At 38.2% G+C, this 23,681-nt stretch overlaps 1 protein-coding gene and 1 pseudogene across 3 annotated transcripts; one reads left to right on the plus strand and one right to left on the minus strand.

Annotated features, from left to right (window-relative positions):
- Positions 1–528: 528 nt before the first annotated feature.
- LOC147507561 (uncharacterized) lies at positions 529–4,767 on the plus strand. Its single transcript, XM_086600259.1, has 9 exons — positions 529–790; positions 871–1,622; positions 1,735–1,923; positions 2,014–2,122; positions 2,238–2,296; positions 2,374–2,512; positions 2,652–2,725; positions 3,352–3,949; positions 4,360–4,767. Exons 1-9 carry the CDS (start codon positions 667–669, stop codon positions 4,467–4,469), a joined length of 2,154 nt encoding a protein of 717 aa, XP_086456385.1. The 5' UTR covers positions 529–666; the 3' UTR covers positions 4,470–4,767.
- A 916-nt stretch (positions 4,768–5,683) lies between these two features.
- Positions 5,684–9,258, minus strand: LOC147507562 (eukaryotic peptide chain release factor subunit 1-3 pseudogene; annotated as a pseudogene). Of its 2 annotated transcripts, none has more exons than XR_015217705.1 (3): positions 9,139–9,258; positions 6,217–7,700; positions 5,684–6,103 (listed from the first exon to the last, which is right to left on the minus strand). The product of XR_015217705.1 is annotated as a eukaryotic peptide chain release factor subunit 1-3 pseudogene, transcript variant X2 (transcript). The 2 variants fall into 2 exon arrangements; XR_015217704.1 differs by having other exon boundaries at positions 5,684–6,108.
- Between the last annotated feature and the right edge of the window lie 14,423 nt (positions 9,259–23,681).

Here is a 23,681-nt window from a genome sequence, read left to right on the forward strand (position 1 = left end):
CTTTGGTAGGTGATTTTTGGTTTGTAATTATATCTACTTAGTAGAAGTTATCTTAATTAAAGAAGCAAGTTGAACTCCATTAGAGGGAGTATAATATATGTTATTGGTGAAATTATCCATATGTATGTACTCAGCCATAGGGAATACATGCATTATTGAACGGGCCATTTGTTTACTAGACTAGATAGATTATTGTAACTAGCTTGTTGATTACTCTGTAGAAGTTGAGCAAAGAGAACTAATGAACTATGAAAAGTAATCCAATAAAAAACTGCAAAATGATTGTGTTGGAGATTAGGAGTCTGGGCTCACAGCTCATGACCTCTGTTGATTGTGAAGTATTGGCTCTGCCGCTCTGCTGGTTTGAATTTTTGCTCTGGTTTCAAAATTAGCAAATTTTTACCTGTAATTGCATCTTCTGAAACTTAATAATAGAGCCCATACAATATAACTACTAGGGCCGATCTAGACTCACAGTCCTCTAAAATCCATCAAACAATCCTCCTCATCTGATCATTCCACGTGCCATCTCCAAATCTCCACCATTAGATTTTCTTTCACACCACGTAAAAAAAAAAAACAACCGACCTCTTAAACCGCCTCATTTTTCCTCTCATCGCGCCATATAAACCAAAACTCATTCTCTCTCATCACTCATTATTTTCAATGGCATCAATTAAGCGCCAACTTTCACCAACACAAGAACAAGAACCAAACTCAAAGAAAACAAAACTAACACAACCAATCACAATGCAACACGTCACACTCAACCCCGCTGATTGCAACTTAGGTATATATATATTATTTTTAATTACATTCTTTTAATATTTCACCATTTCTTGATTTGTTATTTTTTATTTGTTGTACTAGATTTTGATATAGAAGAAAATGGGAAAGGAGGGCAAGCATTATATGAGAAAGGGTTTGCATATTGTTGGTCTGGGGCAAGAGCAAATGTTGGGATTAAAAATGGGAAGTATATTTTCGGGTGTAAGATTATATCGGCGCAACCTGTTGAGATGGAAGATACTCCACTAGATCAACAACATGTGTGTCGAGTTGGTGTTTCGAGAGGAGATGATGCTGTTGGGAATCTTGGTGAGACGTGGTGTAGTTTCGGGTATGGAGGAACTGGGAAGTTTTCGAATGCAGGGAAGTTTATGAATTACGGTGAGACGTTTGGTGTTGGGGATACGATTGTTTGTGTGGTTGATCTTGAGAGTAAGCCATTGGCTTCGATTGGGTTTTTTAAGAATGGGAAATGGTTGGGTATTGCGAAGGAGTTTTATGCTGGTGTGGTGGATTCTCCAGTGGGAGGAGGGAGAGAATGGGAGTCTGCTATATTTCCGCATGTTTTGTTGAAGAATGTTGTGGTTGAAATGCAGTTTGGTGTTGAAGATGGTTTGGTTCCTGATGAAGGGTTTAAGGTTTGGGACTGTGCATTTGAGCATGGGAATGCTGTTATGGGACCTGCTTTTGGCAATACTAAGGATTCCGAATTGATGATGATGGTCGGATTGCCGGCTTCTGGAAAGACGATGTGGGCTGAGAAATGGGTGAAGGAGCATCCTGAAAAGCGGTATCTTTTGCTTGGAACGAACCTTGCTCTTGATCAAATGAAGGTATGCAGTACTCATTTATTGCTTAAAAGTAAATAACAAAACTTAATTGGACATGTGGCAGATATTAGTATTTCGTGTAACACTACTGGATGATTGGTGGTGCTTAATGCAGGTACAAGGGCTCCTAAGAAAGCAGAACTATGGTGAACGTTTTGACCGTTTAATGTACCGAGCAACAGAGATTTTCAACACGCTGTTAGCTAGGGCTGCGAAGATACCACGTAATAGCATTATTGATCAAACAAATGTTTACAAGAGTGCCCGTAAACGTAAACTGAGACCATTTATTCAATATCGCAAGGTAGCTTTACTGCTTTAATAGTTCCTTTATAACCGAATTAAATGAAGAAGTCTCTGCTAATTGTTTATATTGTTACATGGAAAAAATCAGATTGCAGTTGTCGTATTTCCAAGACCAGATGTGGTGAAGCTCCGTGCTGAAAAGCGGTTTAAAGAAATGGGGAAGGAGGTGCCTGCAGAAGCAGTAAATGAAATGTTAGGTATTTATCAACCACAAACATCATTTGAAGTAGTGTAGTAATTGCCTATTGTGATGTCTCTGATTTTAGATGATTACTAATGGTTGTTTCCTGTCCCTTTTTTTGTCATTGCCAGCCAATTATGTCTTGCCTACAAGCAAGGACATGCCTGCTTCAGATGAATTTTTCGACCAGGTAGTAACATTGGAGAGGCCTCGAATTTTAGTATTGTATTATAGCAGTTAGTGATGTCCATATCTGTCATTTTCAAGGTGTGGTTTCCTGAGCTGAACAGGGAAGACTCACAGAGGTATTTGGAGGAGATGAAGCTCACACTACAGTCTGCATCTAGTTTGCCTTATTCTAGCAAAAGTTCTGTCCAGTCATTTGCTAGCCCTTTAATACAAAAAGGTGAGGCTTCCCATATTTAGCTACTATGCTGTGTTAAAAGTTGTTTAGAGGATATATAAGTGATGCTTAGTCCTTGTATAAGCTTGCTACAGTTCGTGCATATTTATATTCTGATGGTATTGTCCTCCTCATGTTACAGCCAATGTTGGACTGCAGCAGAATCCTAATTCACCTGCTCCGCAAGCGCCCTATGGTTATTTGAGACCACAACTTGTAAGTATTATTTGAGCTCATCTTATCTTTTCACCAGTATCATTAGGATGAGCTAGGTACATCGTTTGCTTCGTATACTTGCTCCCTTTATAGCATTTTCAAGTGTCAAACACCATTGTGGTTCCAGGGTCTTTGGTTGGATTTAAATCTGTATATATGGGCATTTATATTGCAGACATTGGTGATTAATCTCTTCCATATGAGTTGTGCAAAAACTTGGTAAATTTCCATAGAACAATATGGAATATCATTAACTGTTGAGATTACCTAATGAATGATTTGCTTCACGTTCAAATTTTGTCTCAAGCCATGCAACTCAATAAGACACAGTTTCCTCTGTTCAATCAATCCTCTTTGCTTTTCATCTTACTCTTCTGAATCCTCAATATGCATCTTCCTTTCATAGAGATACAGTATATTTTAATTGGAGAGAATTCAGAGATATTTGTACTTTTAAATTAGTAGATGTACCATTTTGAGTATTGTCCACCTCAATAGTCCCAACTCCCAATAATAAAATTTAAAATTTGTCGTTGTATGACACTTTTGTGTGTTCTAGTTGGGTGTTGTACTTGACTGAATAAATGGAGGGAAGTGAAAACTTAACGGCATTTTTGACATTGCAGGTCATGGGCTCAGCATATCCAGGTGGTGGATTACAGGGGCAACCACAATATGCATCTGGACAGTACCATTCTGGAGCAGTCCCTGCATCTTATGGAAATTATGGTGTGAATAATCAAAATATTAAAATTAGTTCAGATGGCAGGAGTCCTCCTTTTCCTGGAGGTACTACTGGCTTGTATCCAAACTCTGGAGGGGTTTATCCCTATGGCGGACCTTATCAGACCCATGGAATTGTTAGTTCTGAGAGACCAAACTATGAAAGTAGGATTCCCTCTACTGGAAGCAGCACTGGTTGGAACAATGGAGTGGTTCACTCATACTATAACACACCTGAGACATCAAGTTCCTATGCATCTAGTTTTGGTAGCCCAAGTACTCCCTTGTCATGCAGTAATCCTGGAGATCCTCGTTATGCTGTACAAGTCCCAGGAAATCCTGCCATTAACATACATCCTCAGCCGTCATGTGCCTTCAGTTCTAACTACAGTAGCCCAAGGGATCCCTTCCCATATGGCAACCCTGTGCATCCTCCAGTTGCTCTGCAAGTACCAAGAGAATCTGCTTACAACCCACATGGTCACCTGTCGAGCACTTCCGGTACGATATTCTAGCCTCCATCCATACGTTTTATTTTATATCAAATTTTCCTGTTAGTTTGTTAGGTTTATACACTTCAGATTATTTGTGTGGTATGTGTGTGTTTCAAAACATGAACCAACAAAGTCAATCTTAGAGCATATTTTTGCTAGGTATCTTTTAAATATGTGATATTCATCAAATATTCAAATGTGATTTCACATTTTGAAGATGTTAAATGTACATTATACTTATCCTCTGACCCTAGTAGGATGTTAATTTTTCTCTATGTGGCTATGTGGAGATAGTATCTTCAACCATAGATTCTCTATTTGTTCATATGTGTGTGTGTGTGTTTCCCTACCTCTCTCTCTGCTTCTTTCATTGTGTTTGATGATATCGCATCACTCATGTCAAAATCTTCTCACCAGGCTCATATTGTGGAACTCCATATCCCAGACTTCCGCCTGGAAATGTTCCACCAACTGGAACGCAACAATCTGGAGGATTCTTTACTCCTCCTGGTCCGAGGTACCACTGAGAGCAGACTAGAATCTTCATGCCTGTGCTGAGAATGTAAATGTCACTCTCTGAAGCAGCTATACCTTAATATTTGGTCGCAAGCAAATCTGGTTCACATGGACATGCCAAGATCTCTATATAAACAAGGGCATCTGGTTTTAATACGCTTGGAGTTTGTGATGTTTTATTGGACTAACTAACAATGGAACCTTGTGTGTTTCTGTTGGATGTAACAACATACTGAAGTTTCTTATATCATCATTAGATACTTGATGTACTTTTCTCAAGTTTTTCTTTATAATTTTTTGTTCGTTTAATTTCCTTTTGTTTTGTTTTCGTAATGTTGATGAACGTCACCTGATGCTTACTGTAGCATTTGATCCACTGTGTTCAATGCATTTGTCCCTCGTGTATTTAGTTGAGGAATGCTAGCAAGCAACTCATTTGAGTGTTTTTAGCGAGTGGCATGTAGGCAACTTAGAAGCTAGCATTCCTCTTACTTGGTTGCAGAAGACTCCACAAGTCCAGACCTTTCCAAGTTAGCCATTTAACTTCGGAATTATCAGATGCAGTGTCACAAACTCACAGTATCTTGTTCTCTCCTGACTGATTTTCAAAACGAGTCGACAAGGTTTTGTTTTTCCTTTTCCTGTGGAAAGGCAGTGTCTAATTGAGAATGCAGAACGCTCTTTGTGGGTGTTACAGTATGGCTACATGTGCTGCTATATGAATCGGGAAGATTCTCCACAAAAAAGTTGATTAACAAACAAATTTCCTCGTACAGTTGAACAAGTACGCTTCAAATTTACTCTTCCAATCAGTTCTTTGAGGATTGTCTTCCATAATGATTGTGTTGTAATACGCAGAAGATATTAATTCTTTCATTTGTATGCGTTTATATCATCAGTTCTACCTGAATGATCAGGCTAGTCCAAATAAAACACCGTATGTTCAAGTTTTTATTTTAATGGTGCCTTAGAAGTAACAGCTCGCTGAAGCTGGAGCCCTTCAAAGTTACATTTGTCCACTAGTTCGATGAGACGTAGTAGCACGCTACTATTTGGCCTTCAAAGACAAATCAATATTGCGGAGAGACATTAAAGTTGAAAATTATTTTCAAACACGTTGACATGTGCGGTACATCACAACAGAGCCAGCACAACAAAATGAATCAGCGATTTAGGTAAACAAATAAATGGCAGATCAACATCAATAAAACTAGAATTTTCAACATCAATAAAACAAGAATTTTATTATTATCAAATGTTTATGATCATCCAAACAACCACCACAGGCAGAAAGTACGAGGTCTAAACAGCTTTCAGAAACTTTATTCAGTGGCTATATGCCAGAACATAATTACTAGAAACCACAAATGCGTAACCAGACAGGACTGAATCCATTGTGCCTAATGTAAAAGGACGATACTAAAATGTAACCAAGTATATCACTGAGTAGATACTCCTGCGACGCTACACCATAGTAGCTAATATATTACCAGTGGTGACGTGGTGTGCTCGAGATATTGGCAACTGCATTCGTCTTGGACAATACGAGTAGCAAGCTTATCTTCCTTAAGCACAAGGAAGACATTCCTGGTCTTCATTCATAAACGTTTTTCCGTGGGAAATCGACAAACCCATCCTTAATACGCTGCTCTGTTCACAAGATAAAAGAAAGAAAAGAATAATAGATTAGATTAGCTGTAACAGAAAAGGTACACACACAGACACAAGAACACCCACACAAAGGACAAGTAAACGTACCCTAATTAATTCTTCCTCGAACTGTTCATGCAGCACCTCTCGGGCAGCACAAGCAGCACGACCCTGTGCTTCAGCAGTGCAGGATTCTTCCCTCTCCACCGGCACTGAGAAAATATTGGTTGATTGCTATTCAGAGTCCTCATAAACATCTTCATCAGAGAGCTCATCAAACGACCTCATATCAAGCTGGTAGCGGAGGATACCTCCAATTCCGCCAAACCCTCTGCAAAACTGGGAGCCCTCTTGGGACTTGTTGGTGACAAACTCAAGACTGCACCCAAATTTGCGGTACTCGTTAGCAAACCACTCCAGAAGAGAAGTCTTCTCCTGAACTTCCAAGTCCGCAGAGGTGTCAGAATCGCGAAAGTTGCTCTGATTCGCCTCCTGCACTTTGTTAAAGTGTTTTATGACCGTCTCACCTGTTACATTATTCTTCAATAAGTACCGGTTGATATCCAGATTTTCCCAGACAATAAGTATCTCCACAGCTCCCATTTCCAGCGCTTTCAGAGTATCGTCTATGCCAAACACATACTTCCCTGTGTCCTGACTAATTTCCTCAAAGTACTTCCCAATCAAACGCTTCTCCTGAACAAACTTCACATTGGATAAAATCTCAGCGGACAACTCAATGGCCTGATTGAAACCGTTCTCACCTCCATAAGAAACATCAACAACATTTAGTATTGTAGCTTGGAGACGAGGGTCAAACATATCAGATTGGCTTAACTCAGTCTTAAAGTCAGCAGATCCAGCAAGAATCAATCCCGAGACATTGGGCCGGCTGGTGGTAGCATTGATGTAAAACTGTGTTGACAGCTCAGCTGTCTTCCTCACATAGTTGTGACGCTTCTCCATCCGAAGCCTAGCAAACCTCAGAGCGGACTGTCCTCCTCTTCCATGTTTCTTGGGGAGATCTACACTGAACTTATGGAGGACTTCACGAGTGTTGCCACTTAACGTCCCAAAAAGAGTTCCGTTCCCATCCATAATTATGAAGCCAAATTTATCGTCAGATTCTAATAGTTCATTCAAGGCCTCTGTATGGAACTTGTTATCACAGAGGTATAGTGACACATTAATAGGCCTGAAAGGATCAAAGTCAATCGTAACCTTCTTCTCCTTTCCATCATCAGTCAAAATGGTTCCGGTGTATAGAACCAAACCATTGGGAGGAACCTTATTGTAAAGCTTCAGCCTCTGCTGAGCTGATGTAATGGCACCCAACACAGATTGACGATTAACTCTACTTTTGATATTTGAAGCAGTACCAAATTCGTCGCCCAGCATCTTAGTGACTCGAGCTATCTGATCACGTGGAGGCATGATAAGAGAAATCATGCTAGTACCATTGCCTCTGGCAGCTTCCAGAGCTTTGATCAATTTCTTGATCTTCCATATTTCAATGTTCTTGTCGGTTTCGTGAGCGTCTGACATTGTGAGAGTTACAGTAAAAAGCACAAGAAGAAAAGCTATTCACCAACCTGCAAAAAGGAATATATAGTCAAACCGGAACAAGGATTGTTTATGTGCTTTTAACCACAAACTATGATCATGGCAGTAGTCACATTTAACGGTGATAAATAAATTCTGAAAATACTACATGCTGCCATTTTTAACACATAATTGAAAACAGAATTACAACAGTGAACATAAAAGATAATGAACATAACTTGTGAAATAATGATCTCAGTCGTTATGCCTATTATCGAAAGAGTGAACATGTATTGATAAGAAGAATGAATTATGAACAGAGGAAAGATAATGAACATCACTGGTGAGGAAATATTCGAAAAAGCTGAACTATAATGAGCTATGGCTTGGGAATATCTCAACTGTAACACAGAATTAGCTGACCCTAGACGTTTAGGTGAAAGTGATAGAATTGCATTTCTAATAGAAACGGGAGGATGGGGATCAACCGATGGACTACATGATTTAGTGGTTCTGTTAAAAAATTAAATAAAAAATAACTGGCATCTTTAAGGTTGAGCAGATTTTGACGCCTTCAAATTCATTTCTCTGTCATACATTGGACAAGCCTTTGGTAATACACATGACGAACTGCAAGCGAATGATGTTAGGTCACATGAGCTAGAAGGTGCAACAAGTTCAGCTCTTTGTGTTCACCTGACTTGTTCATTGTAAGCTTTTATACTGACATATAAGAGAAGAAAACTCTTTGGCTCTTTCCTACTCTTTTCAAGAACTCCTTTTGTTGTCATAAGTTGATGTCATTTCTGTGTACAGAGCAATTTCTGCTCGGTATGATAGTCGGCCGGGAGTGGTTTAATTCATTATGCAAGCAAGTGATGGAGCAAGACTGGTCTTGAAACCAACAAGCACAGGATTAAATGGAACTCTACTACACCGCTGGCGAATTAGGCAAATAAGCAAGTAGAATCTGGAAAAACAATCAAGATAGACATGGATCCCATCCCACTATCTCCAGGCTTAGCGCTATGATTCTTTGCTTATATATCCATAGGTTCAAATCTGTACGTGTAATATGCACTATTCCAAATAATGATTGATATTAAGGTTCAGTTGAAATGATTAATCCACTTTGTGTAATCAGAATGGGTTAACATTATTAGAAAAAACTGTCAAATGTACTTGACATAAGATGGCTACATGAACTGCTCTGAGAGCTGGCATTTCTTGGTGTAACATCAGTGAACAGTTAACAACAGGATCAAATCTATTAGAACTTGGAACTGTGATCAAATCAGCTAACATATCATGTTCCCTAGACAGAGAATTGTGGTGCCTATAAACTGGTAAGTATTTTCTAAGGTAAGTTCACCAAGCATCGCCAGAAACCATGAATATACAGACCCATTCAATAACAAACTAATATAATATTCAGTATTCACAATTTAAACCATATAAATAGAACAATAAAGAAAAGTGGAAACTTACAGGTTCGAGGAGAAATCCTCGATAGGGTAAAGGTGCAAGCTCGATGGCAGTTAATGAGATGTAGAGACCAGGTTTATAGGTGTGTATAACAACAGTTTTCCTAGGTGTGCCAAGTGGAGCATTTATAGGAAATCAATTCTAATAATATCTACCGATTTTTCCTTATCTTCTCGCATGACAAAATATCGTGCCCGGGTAATATACCGGATTGCTGAAAAATCCGATATTTTTGGCAGATATATATATTTTAAATGCATTGGCATTTGGCAAGGTTAGATTTGGTCAAATGATATCTTGATAAATTGTTGAAAGTGTCGTTGTTTCACCGACAACGTGAGATTTAGAAGTTACTTGAACAAGTTGATAACTCTCAAATTTAAGAGAATGAAATCTGGTCAAATACGTTTAGACTTTAGACTAGTCAAATTCAATTTCAGCTATTGAAAAAAGGGTGTATAAGTTCACAATGAATCAAGTTAAACACCCAAATTAAAGTGACAATTAGAATTTAGAATGGTAAAGCTTGGAGCTGGTAGACCAGATGTTATTTCGATGGTATTCACCTTGAAGTTGTGAATTGGTCAATTGGAGAAATCACTCTCTTGAATCAATCATCTTAAAACTACATATAAAGTCGTGGCCTTTTGGCTATGAGCAAGGGTAGTATATAGAAGGCTTTTAATTAATATCTTATACGTGCAATGAAATATGGGGTTTACCGTTTACCTAATTTAATTTGTAATTCTACGTGGGAGCTCAACAGCCCACCTATTCAATATAGGTACACGAGGTTCGAACCATCGCATCCCCAATCCAAACATTTTTATTTTATAAATTAGTTCTTTGCTATTTGTAAGTTTTTAGCTGTGTAAGGAACGCATCTTTCTCAAATCTGAAGTGAGAATATAAGCTGTAGGGTATATACAGACATTTAACAACTTTGAATCACAATTGTAAGGAAGTAATATTCTCATTAAGAAATATATTGAGCACGCGTAAAGCATAAGTAGAGATTGTAACGAACTCATGATATCGACTTCCAAGATCGACTTACGAGCAGCTCACTTCATGTAGGTGGTACACTTCAGCTCGTTCAAGAATGCTTCAAGACGAATGAACGACCTAACGCAGAATGCTTCAAATAAAGACACTATCCCTAATCCTGATGTAATCATCACCAGAGCTTTACCTGTACTTTCAATCACCGTGAAATATGAACTACTGCATCCCTCCCAATGATCACCGCATTCTTACCAAAACCAACCTAACACACATTCATAATCTTCACCCTATATATGTACATGTCAATACACGTGTCTCATGGATCAACACCCCCTTATGCTTATAAATACCACCTACATGAACTACGTGAGACCTGATTCTTCTCTCCCCCAAAATAAAGAGAAGATACGTAGGCAGCTCGCTTATCAGCAAACTTGGTCTCTCCAAAACCCAATCCCACTCTCCTTCCTCCTTTGTATGTAAAGGAAAACTAAAACACACTTTTACATTGGCGCCGTCTATGGTCTCGATTACTTGAGAAACCACTTTCACACTAATCAAAAACCAAAAACCAAAAATCTCAAGCCCACGAAGCATGGCAACCCTCGAAACTCAAGTTCAAAGCCTCACAAACCAGCTAGGTGTAACGAATGAGAACATTTCCTTGCTCAGGCAGGAAAATGCTGCTCTACATGCACAAGTATACGCTCAACAGCAACCAATTGGTAACGTCGCTGAGAATGACATCAATGAAGTTAATCAACAGATTAAAGAACTGTCACAAAGGATCGGTCAGAGCGCAGTAAGAAAAGACACCACCCAGATCGTTTAGAAAATGCTCAAGACGTACCGCGCATCCCCGTTCACTACTGAGGTACTCAGTAAACCCTCTCCTCAAGATTTCGTTTAGCCACGTTTTCCGATGTATGATGGCAGCACGTGCCCTGGTCAGCACGTGGCTCGCTATATTCAAAGCCTGACACTTTACAATTCTCCTTGATAGGGTTATATACTAAAAACATTATTTTTGTATTAACTCTAATTCTTTATATTTTGAATAAGAAGCATATGGGCAAATGTTATGCATATTATATATGTTATTAATTATATGCATGTATCTAATACTTTATGTTGTAGATGATATGGTGTGAACACACAGAAGATCATATCATCAGTACCTTATAAAGTATAAGTAAATGTTCACAACTTAAATGGATCTTGACAAACCATTGGTACGGTTGTAGTATAATCTGGTATTAGTCTATCTTGACTATAGGATTACACTAGTACACTTTGTGTGTATTGAACAAGACCAAGTGAGGTTGTTTCTCCTTATACTGACTATATAAGAGAACAAACACCTCTGTTATTATGGATGTTTGTCCTCTTAATCCGGATATAATAACGGGCACTTATGTGCATTGTATATTACTTTAAATTATCAATGAGTGAGATTCATATGTGAATCAACAAACTCGATGAATTGGGTAATGACATTGTATGTAAGGTGTGCTGTTGATTATAGAAGGAATCCGTGGCCCGTAGGAAGTCGGGTTGATGATGTACCCTTGAGGAGCTCAAAAAGATTGTCATGTAAACCCTGCAGGTGGATTTATTCCAACATGACAATGAGGTTGAGTGGTACTACTCAAGGACATAAGAAGTTGATTAATGTAGTTGTCAGTAACTTGACTTAATCAACGGACATTCGATATCTTAAACACGGGGAGATCAACGAGCATATAATATGGAGCCCATAAACGCTGATACGTAATTTGGGATTAGGGCGGTAGTGCAACAATGGCCTTTAGTGGAATAAGTCATTTATTGACGGACTTGGGGGGCCATGTGTTCTGGGCGAACATGGGAAGCCCAAGCCCAAGCCCATCAGGAGGCCCAACCCTAATTTCTCCTCATGGTCCCTGTTGTAGCCTATAAATAGAATACTCTATCTCTGGCCGAAATTCATTATTCATTAGATTAGAAAAAGAGGCAAGGAAAGATAGATCTAAAAATTGGATCTAGCTTTGTGAGAAAGAAAGGGATTGATAGATCGTTGTCCACACAACATCCAATCTATTCTAAAGGAATACAACAGAAGATCAAGGGGTTGATTGTTTATTCGGATTCATAGCTTGGATTCTCAGAGAATAGATATAAACCGATTCTAAAAGGTATGAACTTTCTATCCAAAACCGTAACACCCCTTATTCCACTGCGCGTGGGTGTTTCACGGTTTGTAGAATATTTATTATGAAATAGCGGTTCCTACACTCCTGAGTTCGATCATCTCCATTGTCGATTATTTCTTGCCAGCCTCAAGGATGGAGCACTCGATTGGTTCTTTTCACTCGAGTCAGACTCGATAAAGACCTTCGAGCAACTCACAAATCTATTTGCTAGTCAGTACGTCCACAATAGACGTAAAAAAGCAGATCTTGACTCACTCTTCCAGCTATCATTTGACGAGGATGAGACCATTCGTGTAACGCCCGTATTTAAAATACGTATTTAGTTATTAATTTATTAATTAATTTATTTATTTAAAATTCACTGGATTGGATTTGGGATACGTGGGCCTGATTTCTGGGCCTGAGTCTGTGTTGGGCTTGGGTTTCAAACCCAAGTATATATTCGTATTGTTATGGAGAATAGGGTTCTGAGATAATAAAATAAAATAAAAATGGAGACAAAGATAGAAGCGGGATTGCTAGAGCGTTGGAGCACAACGATTTGGACGATGAGGGTTTCGTCGAGTTGAGTTTTAATACAGGTGAGTAGATTTTATCTTTTACTGACTACAAAAACTATGATTTTTGTCTATTTAAAATTTATGAATTTATTGTCAAAATATATAACTGTTGAAGCTTGGAGGCCGTCAATGGCGGCGCGAGCCCCAAACTAGCATTTGTAATGTATATCGTTAAAACTGTTGTACTGGTTTTGTGTTGGGATTATATTTATTGAACTGTTGGAATTGAGGTCGTTAATGGCGGCGCAAACTCCAAAATTGTTTTTATTTTTGTTGATTGTTTTGTTGGTTGGAGGCGGATTGAATTGTGGTTGGAGTAAGGGTTGGTTATTGGGTACTGGGGAGTGTGGTGGAAGCTTGGAACAGGCGTTACTGGAGGGTCGAGATATCGATCCAGTTTGATGAAGGATTGTTAGAGTTATGAATCGAGTTTTTGGTGTTAACCTAAGTTGTAGGGGTTGTGTTTTGGGGTATTTTCGGTTGGGTTTGGAGGTGGCTGCAGAGAGGAGCGGTGGTGGCGAAATTGGGAGCCGGGCTTGGTGAGAGGGGGAAATCGGGTGTTGTTGGTATTGGAAGGTTGGGTTTGTCTTGGGGTTCAAAACTGAACTATTTCCATTAGTTTGGAGTTTGGAGGGCGGTAGTGTGAGCGTGAAATGTGGTGGTGGAGGTAAAGATTCTTTGAAGAAGACGACCTGGTGGTTTCTCTTGGGCTTGGGTTGTTTGGTTGGGCCGGATTCTAATTTAGTTGTTTTGGGCCATTTTCATTTTTTTTGTTTGGGCCAATTTTCTTTTATTTCTTTGGGCTGAACCAAGTAAAGTTTTGGGTCAGTTCTATTTGTTTTGTTTGGGCCAGTTTAGTTTAAATTTTTGGGCCAGTTTCTAATATTGTTTAGGGCCAGTCCAAAGGACTTAATAGAAATCCAAATGGGTCTTTCAACATTTAGACTTTTGGGTTCTAAGGTTTCGGGTTTGGGCTCGGCTAGTTGGGTCCGAACCGTTTCCTTAGTCATGAGCCCATGAGCCATGCATATTGACCTTAGCCATGAACCATGGCTATGACCCTGAACCTGTTGAACATGGGAATGACAGTTTGACTTTGACTGTTGACTATTTTTCAAATTTTCACATGTTTGATTTTTTATGGACAATTGTAATAATAAAATGTTGTCGAAAATTGTATAACTTTGTTTGTCATTATCTAATTAAGTTTTGACGTGAGTAGTACGTAAAACATATAATATTGACACGTAACAAAAGGGAAATTCTTATAAGACTTAGATATATACGTTTTTATGAGGATTAAATTATATACGGACTTAGATTCATAGACTTTAGTATTGGGCTTTTGACGGTTGATCAGTTTGATTTGATTTGTGATTTGGACTCGAATAATTATGCGTGATATTTGGACTTGAGTTATTCTTTTTTTAAAGTCGTTTCATTCTGACATGGGTAGAATGGACATATATTTTGGTTATTTATATACTATTTATATTGTGCACAAATGGAAATAATGTGTGCCTTTGATGGTGAATTGAGTTCACATAAATATATTGAATGAATACATTACATAATTGATGGCTATTATAAGTTGCTACTTAAATGAATTATAGTATTTACGAAGGCTGGAAATATTCCATATGGGGTAGTGCAATATATGATTGGCACGTGAAATAAAAATATATTTGAGATTTGATATCGAGATACTTGGATATCGTGCAATGAATAGTATTGGCACATGATAATGTGGATTGTATTATAACGAGAAACGTTGAGCTTCAGTACAATTAAGTATATTGGTATGGGATGGAATAAGAATTATTATGAGATATAAAGGTATGACACCTGAATAAATTACGTAACAAAAATCCTAGAACCTAACTACCACAACTCATGTGATTTGCCTTTGTGATGGGCGTATGTGATATGATTGGCCCTTCGGGCATTTCAGTGAATCTGAATGGCCATTTTGGCGTAAGTAATGTGATTGGCCCTTCTGGCGTTTCAATAAAGCTGAATGGCCTTTCTGGCGTAGCTGAATGGTGGCTTGATTATTCCGTTCGCAAAATTAGAACTAGGCGTGCGATATTTTATGCCGAATAGTAGCAGTACTTACATAATGGCTTCCGTGTGAGGGTTACCTGGTCTGCGGCATCCCGTTCAGGGTAGTTACACACGGAGTGGTTCATTATGTAAGGGGAGGCATGTGGATGTACATGTTCGGCGTTGGGAAGCGATTGTGGTAGCCAGGGAAACTAGGTAAGACATAGATATGACGTGATTTTAGGGACACACAAAGAAAGCTTTAAATAATATAATTATGGTAATATATTGGTTAATGATATATCTTTAAATTTATGATTGTATATGGTTTTGCAGAAGGTGGGTCAAACTAATTACTTGTGCAGAGACGACCCACTCTATAATTGAGCATGAAATGCGGTAAGTATAGAATATGCTTGGCTGGTTATTAGTTTAGTTAGAACCTAAGGCGCCTCGTGGAGGAACTAAATGTCTTTTTATTATGCGTAGGGTTTGTTGTGTGGTTAGTGGGAAGTTAAGGCGCCTCAGTGGAGGAACTGCCTGCCTTACTTATTGTAGTTAAGAATGTCATATTAGTTGTTGGGAGTTAAGGCGCCTCGGTGGAGGAACTAACTGCCTTGTGGATTGTGTATGTATATGCATAAGTATATGTTGTATTTTAGAGCTACTCACACCAACATTTTTTTAATGCTGACCCGATTTGCATGTTTGCTTATCGGATATGTTCATTAAATGAACATAGTTGATAAGTCTTGACAGGTTTAGTGTGAAGATGGTTGGTTGCTGCTTGTGGTTTGCGTTAGCGTTGCATTTCAGGATATGTTTTGTTTTCCCTTGAGGTGATATAGATTTTCAGTCTAGACAATATTTTTGTATTTTCATTTGTAAATTTAATTAAATAGTTATTGAAATGAGAGTTGTAACCTAATCTTATTTGTGAAGTTTTGTAATGAAAAGGACTTTTGTTTAAATGTTAAATTCTTATTGGTTTTTAATTATCCGCATATTTAAACTGTTCATGGGTTTTTGGAAGTTGAGAGTGCGTCACACCTCGGAAATCGAAGAGTCGGGAACAAATATTGTTTTTCCAAATTCTGTCAAAATTCAAGATGTGACAGTTTGGCATCAGAGCATTTGGTTAGCTTAGACTTATGTGAGTCTAAGTGATTCTCGGATTGTGGTTTATGGGTAGTGTTTAAGAAGTTTTATTTTCAAAACTATTTTCGCTAGTTGTTTTATTTTTACAAAGAAAATGAAAGAGATATAGAAATAAAGAAAGTCAATATTTTTCTTGATTTGATTGTATGTGTAATGTATATATTTATATTAGTTACTTGTGGAGTGGATATGAAATGATTTTTATTTTCCTTACCATATGAGGAGTAGTTACAATTGTCGTATGTTAATTATTAACGGATTTGATCAAAATGATGTGTGCTGCTATAATATTGTTTTGTTGTTGGTGATCATTTTGACGTGGAGTATGGATTAAGTATGACAACCTGTCTGTGAACTTTGTATTTGAGTGTTATGTTATTATTCAAGAAATAAGAGATATTTTAATCTATATTGAATGAGCTGTATTAACTGATGACTTTGTGATGTACTAAGTAAGAAACTAATTGCCTCGGTGTTGGAGGAACTATCTCACCTCACTCGTACACTTTAATGGGGGAATAATATTTTAAAGTATAAGAGATTAATCTGTTAGAGGTTATTAGTTAGAAATAGATCGAATAATAAATAAAATATACGTGTATTCCTTTTGAGATGTGTATATTTGCGTATACACATTTTCTTATATTATTGTATATAGATGAACTATTACCGTGTATATATGATGATAATATGGTTTCACCAATAAGACATGCATGTGTAGGTTGTTTTCTTAATGCTACATTATTAATGATTAATTAAACTAGTCGTGATAATTGGTAGTCGTAAACCATAATTGGATTAATTGTTCTTAATTAATATATTGAACTTTGTTTATGCCGATATAAATTGTTGTTGCTGATATATTAGAAGTGGGTTTATATTATCCTAAAGAATTTTAAAAATTCGTGTTATATGGTAGCAAGTCTTATTTTAATTGTCATTGTATATGGAGATTAATTTTTGAATATTTTCACCGTTTAAAATAATTGGTACTAATAATAATAGCAATGAGCGTCGAGTATTTATTCTTAATTGTTTTGTTTCAGTCTATATGATTTTGATAGATGAATATGAAAAATTATTTTTGAATACGTGTTATATTTGATCCAGTTGCAAGCATGAATTAGGATTCAAGGGTTGTTTTAAAATTTAATATTTCTGATAGCATGACTACAGTAAATATAAAGTTTATTGTTTGAGGTGGGTATTATCCTGTGGCATGTGGCATTTCAATAGATTTCACATGCATAATAATTAGTGCAATTCATCCGTTCTCTATAACTTTTGTCAACGAATTAATTTTATTATGGTGTGATTAAAATGTGTTGGTGTGTCGAAGCTTTCTTACACTTTTAGATCCATGGTTTATCATAGTGAGCAGTCATGAAATAAACTATAAATTATATGCATTTTGTTGTTTCAATTTTTCTTATGAAATACGTAGTATGTCCGTTGCTTAGATTGTCATCCATGATAATAAGAGAACTTGATTTGTTTATTTAGTAAGAAAAAAAAATAGTTTACTAGTAAAAGAGAATAAATTTTGATATGTTCATGAGAAGAAATTGATGTAAAGTGGGATAAGAGTGTTTTAATGCGTTATTGATGATGATACATTGGTGTTTAGAGTAGTGAACGCGAATTTATTCATATTATACGGGAGTACGCTTAATTAAAATGTTCGAGATTTTTGTGGTTTCAATGACACGAGTGATTTTTGTTTTAAGTGTATTAGGGCACTAATTTTTCTTTGGTGCATGATAAGGAAAGACTCCCTAATGTTTTATGCAGGGATGAACTTACTCCATATTATTGATTAGTTAAGTAGAATATTAATTTTCGTAGAGTTTGCTACGTGTCAAGAAACTACATGCTAAAAAGAAATGATATATTTATCTTGCGTTTAAGTGACAGTAATAATTTGTTTTAATATAGACAGTTAAACTATAATAGATTTTGTAATGGCATGAGGACATATATTTTGGAATTATTTAAAAATAATTAATACCAACGTTATCTTGCTTAAGTTTAATCTCGGTACATTCTTGTGTAGGTTCTAAGTTAATAACCAATGTTATTTGTTCGTATAGATTACTTTACTTCCGAATCTCGGGACGAGATTCTTTTGAGATGTGTATAGTTATAACGCCCATATTTAAAATACATATTTAGTTATTAATTTATTTATTTATTTAAAATTCGCTGGATTGGATTTGGGATACGTGGGCCTGATTTCTGGGCCCGAGTCTGTGTTGGGCTTGAGTTTCAAACCCAAGTATATATTCGTATTGTTCTGGAGAATAGGGTTCTGAGATAATAAAATAAAATAAAAATGGAGGAAGAGATAAAAGCGGGATTGCTGGAGTGTTGGAGCGCGACAATTCGGACGATGAGGGTTTCGTCGAGTTGAGTTTTAATACAGGTGAGTAGATTTTATCTTTTATTGACTACAAAAACTATGATTTTTGTCTATTTAAAATTTACGAATTTATTGTCAAAATATATAACTGTTGAAGCTTGGAGGCCGTCAATGGCGGCGCGAGCCCCAAACTAGCATTTGTATTGTATATCGTTGAAACTGTTATACTGGTTTTGTGTTGGGATTATATTTATTGAACTGTTGGAACTGAGGTTGTTAATGGCGGCGCAAACTCCAAAATTGTTTTTATTTTTGTTGATTGTTTTGTTGGTTGGAGGCGGATTGAATTGTGGTTGGAGTAAGGGTTGGTTATTGGGTGCTGGGGAGTGTGGTGGAAGCTTGGAACAGGCGTTACTGGAGGGTCGAGATATCAATCCAGTTTGATGAAGGATTGTTAGAGTTATGAATCGAGTTTTTGGTGTTAACCTAAGTTGTAGGGGTTTTGTTTTGGGGTATTTTTGGTTGGGTTTAGAGTGGTGGCTGCAGAGAGAAGCGGTGGTGGCCGAAATTGGAGCTGCTGGCGCTGGTGAGAAGGGGAAATCGGGTGTTGTTGGTATTGGAAGGTTGGGTTTGTTTTGGGGTTCAAAACTGAACTATTTCCATTAGTTTGGGAGTAGTGGGGCCTTGTATGGCTAGTGGGTGATGGTGGAGTGGAATTTGAAAGAAGACGACCTGGTGGTTTCTCTTGGGCTTGGGTTGTTTGGTTGGGCCGGATTCTAGTTTAGTTGTTTTGGGCCATTTTCATTTTTGTGTTTGGGCCAATTTTCCTTTATTTCTTTGGGCCGAACCAAGTAAAATTTTGGGCCAGTTCTATTTGTTTTGTTTGGGCCAGTTTAGTTTAAATTTTTGGGCCAGTTTCTAATATTGTTTGGGGCCAGTCCATAGGACTTAATAGAGATCCAAATGGGTCTTTCAACATTTAGACTTTTGGGTTCTAAGGTTTGGGGTTTGGGCTCGGCTAGTTGGGTCCGAACCGTTTCCTTAGTCATGAGCCCATGAGCCATGCACATTGACCTTAGCCATGTACCATGGCTATAACCCTGAACTTGTTGAACATGGAAATGGCAGTTTGACTTTGACTGTTGACCGTTGATTGTGGAATGTTGACTTTTTTTTTTCCAGATTTTCACATATTTGATTTTTTATGGACAATTGTAATAATAAAATGTTGTCGAAAATTGTATAACTTTGTTTGTCATTATCTAATTAAGTTTTGACGTGAGTAGTACGTAAAGCATATAATATTGACACATAACAAAAGGGAAATTCTTATAAGACTTAGATATATACGTTTTTATGAGGATTAAATTATATATGGACTTAGATTCATAAACTTTAGTATTGGGCTTTTGACGGTTGATCAGTTTGATTTGACTTGTGATTTGGACTCGAATAATTATGCGTGATATTTGGACTTGAGTTATTCTTTTTTTTTAAGTCGTTTCATTCTGACATGGGTAGAATGGACATATATTTTGGTTATTTATATACTATTTATATTGTGCACAAATGGAAATAATGTGTACCTTTGATGGTGAATTGAGTTCACATAAATATATTGAATGAATACATTATATGAGTGATGGCTATTATGAGTTGCTACTTAAATGAATTGTAGTATTTACGAAGGCTGGAAATATTCCATATGGGGTAGTGCAATATATGATTGGCACGTGAAATAAAAATATATTTGAGATTTGATATCGGGATACTTGGATATCGTGCAATGAATAGTATTGGCACGTGATAATGTGGATTGTATTATAACGAGAAATGTTGAGCTTCAATACAATTATTATGAGATATAAATGTATGACACCTGAATAAATTACGTAACGAAAATCCTATAACCTAACTACCACAACTCATGTGATTTGCCTTTGTGATGGGCGTATGTGATATGATTGGCCCTTCGGGCGTTTCATTGAATCTGAATGGCCATTTTGGCGTAAGTAATGTGATTGGCCCTTCTGGCGTTTCAATAAAGCTGAATGGCCTTTCTGGCGTAGCCGAATGGTGGCTTAATTATTTCGTTCGCAAAATTAGAACGAGGCGTGCGATATTTTATGCCGAATAGTGGCAGTACTTACATAATGGCTTCCATGTGAGGGTTATCTGGTATGCGGCATCCCGTTCAGGGTAGTTATGCACGGAGTGGTTCATTATGTAAGGGGAGGCATGTGGATGTACATGTTCGGCGTTGGGAAGCGATTGTGGTAGCCAGGGAAACTAGGTAAGACATAGATACGACGTGATTTTAGGGACACACAAAGAAAGCCTTAAATAATATAATTATGGCAATATATTGGTTAATGATATATCTTTAAATTTATGATTGTATATGGTTCTAATTACTTGTGCAGAGACGACCCACTCTGTAATTGAGCATGAAATGCGGTAAGTATAGAATATGTTTGGCTGGTTATTAGTTTAGTTAGAACCTAAGGCGCCTCGTGGAGGAACTAAATGCCTTTTTATTATGTGTAGGGTTTGTTGTGTGGTTAGTGGGAAGTTAAGGCGCCTCAGTGGAGGAACTGCCTGCCTTACTTATTGTAGTTAAGAATGTCGTATTAGTTGTTGGGAGTTAAAGGCCTCGGTGGAGGAACTAACTGCCTTGTGGATTGTGTATGTATATGTATAAGTATATGTTGTATTTTAGAGCTACTCACACCAACATTTTTTTAATGCTGACCCGATTTGCATGTTTGCTTATCGGGTGTGTTCATTAAATGAACATAGTTGATAAGTCTTGACAAGTTTAGTGTTGAAGAAGGTTGGTTGCTGCTTGTGGTTTGCGTTAGCGTTGCATTTCAGGATATGTTTTGTTTTCCCTTGAGGTGATATAGATTTTCAGTCTAGACAATGTTTTTGTATTTTCATTTGTAAATTTAATTAAAGTGTTATTGAAAGGAGAGTTGTAACCTAATCTTATTTGTGAAGTTTTGTAATGAAAAGGACTTTTGTTTAAATGTTAAATTCTTATTGGTTTTTAATTATCCGCATATTTAAACTGTTCATGGGTTTTTGGAAGTTGAGAGTGAGTCACACCTCGGAGATCGAAGAGTCGGGAACAAATATTGTTTTTCCGAATTTTGTCGAAATTCAGGGTGTGACAATTCGCCAATTCCTGGGTCGGTTTAAAGCTGAACTCTTATGCATGGAGAGCGGCCTCATTGAGACTTTCACCACATTGGCATTCTCCAACGCTTGTAGAGTGCGTAAAACAGATCTCTCTAGATCACTGATGAAAGAGCGTCCGGAAATGCTATCCGTGCTGTACGCTCGGGTAGACAAATACATTAAGTTACAAGAATGTCTGAAACGCCAAGGCCTCCCAGAGGACCAAGAGGTCGCCGCGATCTCTGATGACACCCCACGTGCCAAAAAGCGATCCAGGTCGCAAGCACCAAAATCGGGCAACCGATTGGACAATAACAGAGAGTTCGCTATCCTGACACGCTCTCCCAGTTACATATTGGAAAAGATCAAGCGAGCTTCATATTTCCGACTTGATGTGTGGCAACCGGTAGAACGACCTGACAAACCGTACTGTGCATTTCACAGAGCCAAATGTCACGAGACTGACGCATGCTGGGGGCTAAAGCACTACCTCCAGGACCTCATTGAAGCTGGACATATCAAAAGTACACCAACATTGCCGACAGCGATTTGCGCCATAAGCTTATGGCTCCCGAGTGCACAGCTAATCTCCACCTCGCCAGGACCGCCACAATGCTCAAGCTCACTCCCGCAGAAGACGTCCTAGAGACCGTTCTCGCCATGAGCGACATCAACATTCGTCAAATCGCGACAATGCCAGAACCATTCATATGATCACTTTCCCAGATGATTCCATGACATCTTCCAGAGAGAAACGAAGGCGCGTCGGTGCCCTTCAAGAAGTTTATCATTTTTTTTCACAAGCAGCACACGCCCCGCGAAGTTCAGGTTGCAACTCAGGGGATATCACTTTAACAGAGTCCGACCTCAACAAGGTCTGCCTCCCTCACAACGATGCACTTGTCGTCCATGTCAAGATCAGCGACTGGACAGTTAAGCGTGTCCTCATAGACCCTGGTAGTTCGTGCGACATTTTATTTTACCATACCATCCAAGAGATGAACTTACCTAAGTCAGTCTTTATAGATCTGATTGCTCCTCTTTATGGGTTCAATGACTCCAGAGCCGACCCAATTGGTGATATCATACTTCCAATTTCTGTAGGATCATGAGAGGATAAAGTCAGCTTCAATACGCGTTTCAACGTCCTGGATATCAAGTCATCTTACAATGCCATACTAGGATGACGGTGGATTCATCAAATGCAAGCTGTACCATCGACATTGCATCAGGTTCTCCGCTTCCCAGGCCCCAGGGGCATGATGGAGCTTCGAAGCAATCAGCTCGAGGCTTATCATTGTAACCAAATCCTCTCAGCGGATAAAACCTCAAATCTACCTCTCAACACAAGGAACGAGCCCACCAGCTATACCATGGCCAAAGACTTGGTTGCTGAAGTCAGAGCCAAAGTACCAAAACAACATGCTGGGGGCTCCAACAAGAAGGTTTATTTGTCAATTCAGATCCCAGAAGTTAATCAACCCATTGTTGCTCCACCAGTCAAGATCCCAGAGGTCGCTTTAGTTGTTGTTGCGCCACCTGTCCGGACCCCGAGAGGTCGCACCATCACGTGTCGCACAACCAACACCGATTCCAGAGTTCACTCTAACCCCTGTTGTTATGACCACAGAGGCCACCTCAGCCCCTGTTGTCGTCGCCACAGAGGTCGCTCTAACTCCTGTTGCCAACTCAAGTCCCCCTCAGATCGACAAAGCAGCTCCAGAGATCAATCTACTCGAGGACACATCATCATCAGAAGCAGCACCTCCACCTGTAGAAAAAGAGCGAGTGAACTTAGGAACAGAAGACGACCCCAAATTCGTCTATGTCGGGGCTAACCTTGACCCCACACTTAAGGCCCAGCTTGTAAACTTTTTGTTCATGAATAAAGATGTTTTCGCTTGGTCGTATGTCGATGTGCCCGGAATAGATCCTAATGTTACGTGTCATAGATTAAATATAAACCCCAATGCTAGACCAGTTCGCCAACGACCTCGCCGATTATCCCTGCGATTTCAGAAAGCCATCAATGATGAGGTCGACAAACTC

The sequence above is a fragment of the Coptis chinensis genome, chromosome 3 (assembly GCF_015680905.1).
Source record: "Coptis chinensis isolate HL-2020 chromosome 3, ASM1568090v1, whole genome shotgun sequence".
Lineage (NCBI taxonomy): Eukaryota > Viridiplantae > Streptophyta > Magnoliopsida > Ranunculales > Ranunculaceae > Coptis > Coptis chinensis.